This window comes from Poeciliopsis prolifica, unplaced genomic scaffold (assembly GCF_027474105.1).
Source record: "Poeciliopsis prolifica strain line A6 unplaced genomic scaffold, Auburn_PproV2 SCAFFOLD028, whole genome shotgun sequence".
NCBI classification, from domain to species: Eukaryota; Metazoa; Chordata; class Actinopteri; order Cyprinodontiformes; family Poeciliidae; genus Poeciliopsis; species Poeciliopsis prolifica.
This window is the reverse complement of record NW_026562403.1, coordinates 3,459,136-3,465,442: the sequence shown is the minus strand read 5'-3', so window position 1 is coordinate 3,465,442 and position 6,307 is coordinate 3,459,136. Positions and strand designations below refer to the sequence as shown.

The 6,307-nt window shown below is 42.3% G+C and overlaps 1 protein-coding gene across 1 annotated transcript in view; it reads left to right on the top strand.

Annotated features, from left to right (window-relative positions):
* Nucleotides 1-1,748: 1,748 nt before the first annotated feature.
* LOC129371890 (versican core protein-like) overlaps nt 1,749-6,307 on the top strand; it is a 30,460-nt gene continuing 25,901 nt past the window's right edge. Inside the window, exons 1-3 of the mRNA XM_055048738.1 lie at nt 1,749-2,373; nt 3,012-3,260; nt 5,556-5,723. Coding sequence (XP_054904713.1) covers nt 1,749-2,373; nt 3,012-3,260; nt 5,556-5,723 — 1,042 coding nt within the window. The remainder of the gene's footprint in view (nt 2,374-3,011; nt 3,261-5,555; nt 5,724-6,307) is intronic.

Genomic DNA, 6,307 nt, shown 5'->3' with positions numbered 1-6,307 from the left:
GACGGTTCAGGAACTATGAGTACAGATTTGTTGACATCATCTATAACAGTTATTGATACATCTTCAAGTTTTACACTATTGACACAGCAACAATATCTCCTGAATCAGAGGCTTCCTCAGTGAGACCAGAACAAGGTACTTCTGGTGAAAACATCACAAAGTCTACTGACACACCCATCACTAAAACTACGGCTGGCTCTTCTGCTTTCAGTATTCTGTCCGTCTCGTCAACAAGAAAAGCGGAAACAAGTGATATTTCAAAAACAGATGTTTCTTCAGCTTCAACACTCCAGAGCACACAGGAACCATCGTTAATGTCATCTGAAACATACCAGACTTTAGCTACAGTGAATTTGCAGGAAACGTCATCAGGTCCAGAGGAAAGTTCAAAATCTCCAGTTACAAGAGGAGATGGGACAAGTGAACCAACAAGTGAAATGTCTCACACACAAAGTGCATCTTCTACTGGCTCCTCATTGTTCAGCACTGAGAAGACAACAGATCTTCTACCTAAGCATGACGACAGTGTTCAAACAGGTCAGACAACGAGACCTTCACTTTCCACTGTAACAGGCAGTACAGAAAGTCCTTCTGTTCCTTCTCCAGTAGATAGAGGCCAAACCATTGACATATCCACAGCAGCCTCCGCTGTTATCGAATTATCTTCATCTGATATTGTCAATGAGACAACAGGAAATTATCCAACAATTGGCACAAAGTCACCTTCAGTCTCAGAGACATACACATCTGAAACAAGTGATGTGTCCAAAACTGCAGTTACGCCAGCCGTCTCACTCCTTAGCACAGCAAAACCAACATTGGCATCTCCTGAAACAGAACAAACTTTTACCACATCCCATTCTCAAACAAAACCTGCAACTGCATTTGAAATGTCAAGTTCCGCCATTACAGATAGAGGGAGCACAAATCCATATACTAGTGGATACCCTGGAGAAATGTCCAGCAAACACACTCCAAAAGGTTCCTCGTTAATCAGTCCAGAGACCACAACAGCAGAACAAGTTGGTAGCTTTTCAACAGAACAAAGAACTCTCCCCTCAGTTTCATCCCTTTCTGAAAATCCAGAGATAAGCCTTGGTGCTACTCCAGAAGATATTGACGGTTCAGGAACTATGAGTACAGATTTGTTGACATCATCTATAACAGTTATTGATACATCTTCAAGTTTCTACAGTATTGACACAGCAACAATATCTCCTGAATCAGAGGCTTCCTCAGTGAGACCAGAACAAGGTACTTCTGGTGAAAACATCACAAAGTCTACTGACACACCCATCACTAAAACTACGGCTGGCTCTTCTGCTTTCAGTATTCTGTCCGTCTCGTCAACAAGAAAAGCGGAAACAAGTGATATTTCAAAAACAGATGTTTCTTCAGCTTCAACACTCCAGAGCACACAGGAACCATCGTTAATGTCATCTGAAACATACCAGACTTTAGCTACAGTGAATTTGCAGGAAACGTCATCAGGTCCAGAGGAAAGTTCAAAATCTCCAGTTACAAGAGGAGATGGGACAAGTGAACCAACAAGTGAAATGTCTCACACAGAAAGTGCATCTTCTACTGGCTCCTCATTGTTCAGCACTGAGAAGACAACAGATCTTCTACCTAAGCATGACGACAGTGTTCAAACAGGTCAGACAACGAGACCTTCACTTTCCACTGTAACAGGCAGTACAGAAAGTTCTTCTGTTGCTTCTCCAGTAGATAGAGGCCAAACCATTGACATGTCCACAGCAGTCTCCACTGTTATCGAATTATCTTCATCTGATATTGTCAATGAGACAACAGGAAATTATCCAACAATTGGCACAAAGTCACCTTCAGTCTCAGAGACATACACATCTGAAACAAGTGATGTGTCCAAAACTGCAGTTACGCCAGCCGCCTCACTCCTTAGCACAGCAAAACCAACATTGGCGTCTCCTGAAACAGAACAAACTTTTACCACATCCCATTCTCAAACAAAACCTGCAACTGCATTTGAAATGTCAAGTTCCGCCATTACAGATAGAGGGAGCACAAATCCATATACTAGTGGATACCCTGGAGAAATGTCCAGCAAACACACTCCAAAAGGTTCCTCGTTAATCAGTCCAGAGACCACAACAGCAGAACAAGTTGGTAGCTTTTCAACAGAACAAAGAACTCTCCCCTCAGTTTCATCCCTTTCTGAAAATCCAGAGATAAGCCTTGGTGTTACTCCAGAAGATATTGACGGTTCAGGAACTATGAGTACAGATTTGTTGACATCATCTATAACAGTTATTGATACATCTTCAAGTTTCTACAGTATTGACACAGCAACAATATCTCCTGAATCAGAGGCTTCCTCAGTGAGACCAGAACAAGGTACTTCTGGTGAAAACATCACAAAGTCTACTGACACACCCATCACTAAAACTACGGCTGGCTCTTCTGCTTTCAGTATTCTGTCCGTCTCGTCAACAAGAAAAGCGGAAACAAGTGATATTTCAAAAACAGATGTTTCTTCAGCTTCAACACTCCAGAGCACACAGGAACCATCGTTAATGTCATCTGAAACATACCAGACTTTAGCTACAGTGAATTTGCAGGAAACGTCATCAGGTCCAGAGGAAAGTTCAAAATCTCCAGTTACAAGAGGAGATGGGACAAGTGAACCAACAAGTGAAATGTCTCACACACAAAGTGCATCTTCTACTGGCTCCTCATTGTTCAGCACTGAGAAGACAACAGATCTTCTACCTAAGCATGACGACAGTGTTCAAACAGGTCAGACAACGAGACCTTCACTTTCCACTGTATCAGTACAGAAAGTTCTTCTGTTGCTTCTCCAGTAGATAGAGGCCAAACCATTGACATATCCACAGCAGCCTCCGCTGTTATCGAATTATCTTCATCTGATATTGTCAATGAGACAACAGGAAATTATCCAACAATTGGCACAAAGTCACCTTCAGTCTCAGAGACATACACATCTGAAACAAGTGATGTGTCCAAAACTGCAGTTACGCCAGCCGCCTCACTCCTTAGCACAGCAAAACCAACATTGGCGTCTCCTGAAACAGAACAAACTTTTACCACATCCCATTCTCAAACAAAACCTGCAACTGCATTTGAAATGTCAAGTTCCGCCATTACAGATAGAGGGAGCACAAATCCATATACTAGTGGATACCCTGGAGAAATGTCCAGCAAACACACTCCAAAAGGTTCCTCGTTAATCAGTCCAGAGACCACAACAGCAGAACAAGTTGGTAGCTTTTCAACAGAACAAAGAACTCTCCCCTCAGTTTCATCCCTTTCTGAAAATCCAGAGATAAGCCTTGGTGTTACTCCAGAAGATATTGACGGTTCAGGAACTATGAGTACAGATTTGTTGACATCATCTATAACAGTTATTGATACATCTTCAAGTTTCTACAGTATTGACACAGCAACAATATCTCCTGAATCAGAGGCTTCCTCAGTGAGACCAGAACAAGGTACTTCTGGTGAAAACATCACAAAGTCTACTGACACACCCATCACTAAAACTACGGCTGGCTCTTCTGCTTTCAGTATTCTGTCCGTCTCGTCAACAAGAAAGCGGAAACAAGTGATATTTCAAAAACAGATGTTTCTTCAGCTTCAACACTCCAGAGCACACAGGAACCATCGTTAATGTCATCTGAAACATACCAGACTTTAGCTACAGTGAATTTGCAGGAAACGTCATCAGGTCCAGAGGAAAGTTCAAAATCTCCAGTTACAAGAGGAGATGGGACAAGTGAACCAACAAGTGAAATGTCTCACACACAAAGTGCATCTTCTACTGGCTCCTCATTGTTCAGCACTGAGAAGACAACAGATCTTCTACCTAAGCATGACGACAGTGTTCAAACAGGTCAGACAACGAGACCTTCACTTTCCACTGTATCAGGCAGTACAGAAAGTCCTTCTGTTGCTTCTCCAGTAGATAGAGGCCAAACCATTGACATATCCACAGCAGCCTCCGCTGTTATCGAATTATCTTCATCTGATATTGTCAATGAGACAACAGGAAATTATCCAACAATTGGCACAAAGTCACCTTCAGTCTCAGAGACATACACATCTGAAACAAGTGATGTGTCCAAAACTGCAGTTACGCCAGCCGTCTCACTCCTTAGCACAGCAAAACCAACATTGGCATCTCCTGAAACAGAACAAACTTTTACCACATCCCATTCTCAAACAAAACCTGCAACTGCATTTGAAATGTCAAGTTCCGCCATTACAGATAGAGGGAGCACAAATCCATATACTAGTGGATACCCTGGAGAAATGTCCAGCAAACACACTCCAAAAGGTTCCTCGTTAATCAGTCCAGAGACCACAACAGCAGAACAAGTTGGTAGCTTTTCAACAGAACAAAGAACTCTCCCCTCAGTTTCATCCCTTTCTGAAAATCCAGAGATAAGCCTTGGTGTTACTCCAGAAGATATTGACGGTTCAGGAACTATGAGTACAGATTTGTTGACATCATCTATAACAGTTATTGATACATCTTCAAGTTTCTACAGTATTGACACAGCAACAATATCTCCTGAATCAGAGGCTTCCTCAGTGAGACCAGAACAAGGCTTCTGGTGAAAACATCACAAAGTCTACTGACACACCCATCACTAAAACTACGGCTGGCTCTTCTGCTTTCAGTATTCTGTCCGTCTCGTCAACAAGAAAAGCGGAAACAAGTGATATTTCAAAAACAGATGTTTCTTCAGCTTCAACACTCCAGAGCACACAGGAACCATCGTTAATGTCATCTGAAACATACCAGACTTTAGCTACAGTGAATTTGCAGGAAACGTCATCAGGTCCAGAGGAAAGTTCAAAATCTCCAGTTACAAGAGGAGATGGGACAAGTGAACCAACAAGTGAAATGTCTCACACACAAAGTGCATCTTCTACTGGCTCCTCATTGTTCAGCACTGAGAAGACAACAGATCTTCTACCTAAGCATGACGACAGTGTTCAAACAGGTCAGACAACGAGACCTTCACTTTCCACTGTATCAGGCAGTACAGAAAGTCCTTCTGTTGCTTCTCCAGTAGATAGAGGCCAAACCATTGACATATCCACAGCAGCCTCCGCTGTTATCGAATTATCTTCATCTGATATTGTCAATGAGACAACAGGAAATTATCCAACAATTGGCACAAAGTCACCTTCAGTCTCAGAGACATACACATCTGAAACAAGTGATGTGTCCAAAACTGCAGTTACGCCAGCCGTCTCACTCCTTAGCACAGCAAAACCAACATTGGCATCTCCTGAAACAGAACAAACTTTTACCACATCCCATTCTCAAACAAAACCTGCAACTGCATTTGAAATGTCAAGTTCCGCCATTACAGATAGAGGGAGCACAAATCCATATACTAGTGGATACCCTGGAGAAATGTCCAGCAAACACACTCCAAAAGGTTCCTCGTTAATCAGTCCAGAGACCACAACAGCAGAACAAGTTGGTAGCTTTTCAACAGAACAAAGAACTCTCCCCTCAGTTTCATCCCTTTCTGAAAATCCAGAGATAAGCCTTGGTGCTACTCCAGAAGATATTGACGGTTCAGGAACTATGAGTACAGATTTGTTGACATCATCTATAACAGTTATTGATACATCTTCAAGTTTATACAGTATTGACACAGCAACAATATCTCCTGAATCAGAGGCTTCCTCAGTGAGACCAGAACAAGGTACTTCTGGTGAAAACATCACAAAGTCTACTGACACACCCATCACTAAAACTACGGCTGGCTCTTCTGCTTTCAGTATTCTGTCCGTCTCGTCAACAAGAAAAGCGGAAACAAGTGATATTTCAAAAACAGATGTTTCTTCAGCTTCAACACTCCAGAGCACACAGGAACCATCGTTAATGTCATCTGAAACATACCAGACTTTAGCTACAGTGAATTTGCAGGAAACGTCATCAGGTCCAGAGGAAAGTTCAAAATCTCCAGTTACAAGAGGAGATGGGACAAGTAAACCAACAAGTGAAATGTCTCACACACAAAGTGCATCTTCTACTGGCTCCTCATTGTTCAGCACTGAGAAGACAACAGATCTTCTACCTAAGCATGACGACAGTGTTCAAACAGGTCAGACAACGAGACCTTCACTTTCCACTGTATCAGGCAGTACAGAAAGTTCTTCTGTTGCTTCTCCAGTAGATAGAGGCCAAACCATTGACATGTCCACAGCAGTCCGCCATGTTATCGAATTATCTTTCATCTGATATTGTCAATGAGACAACAGGAAATTATCCAACAATTGGCACAAA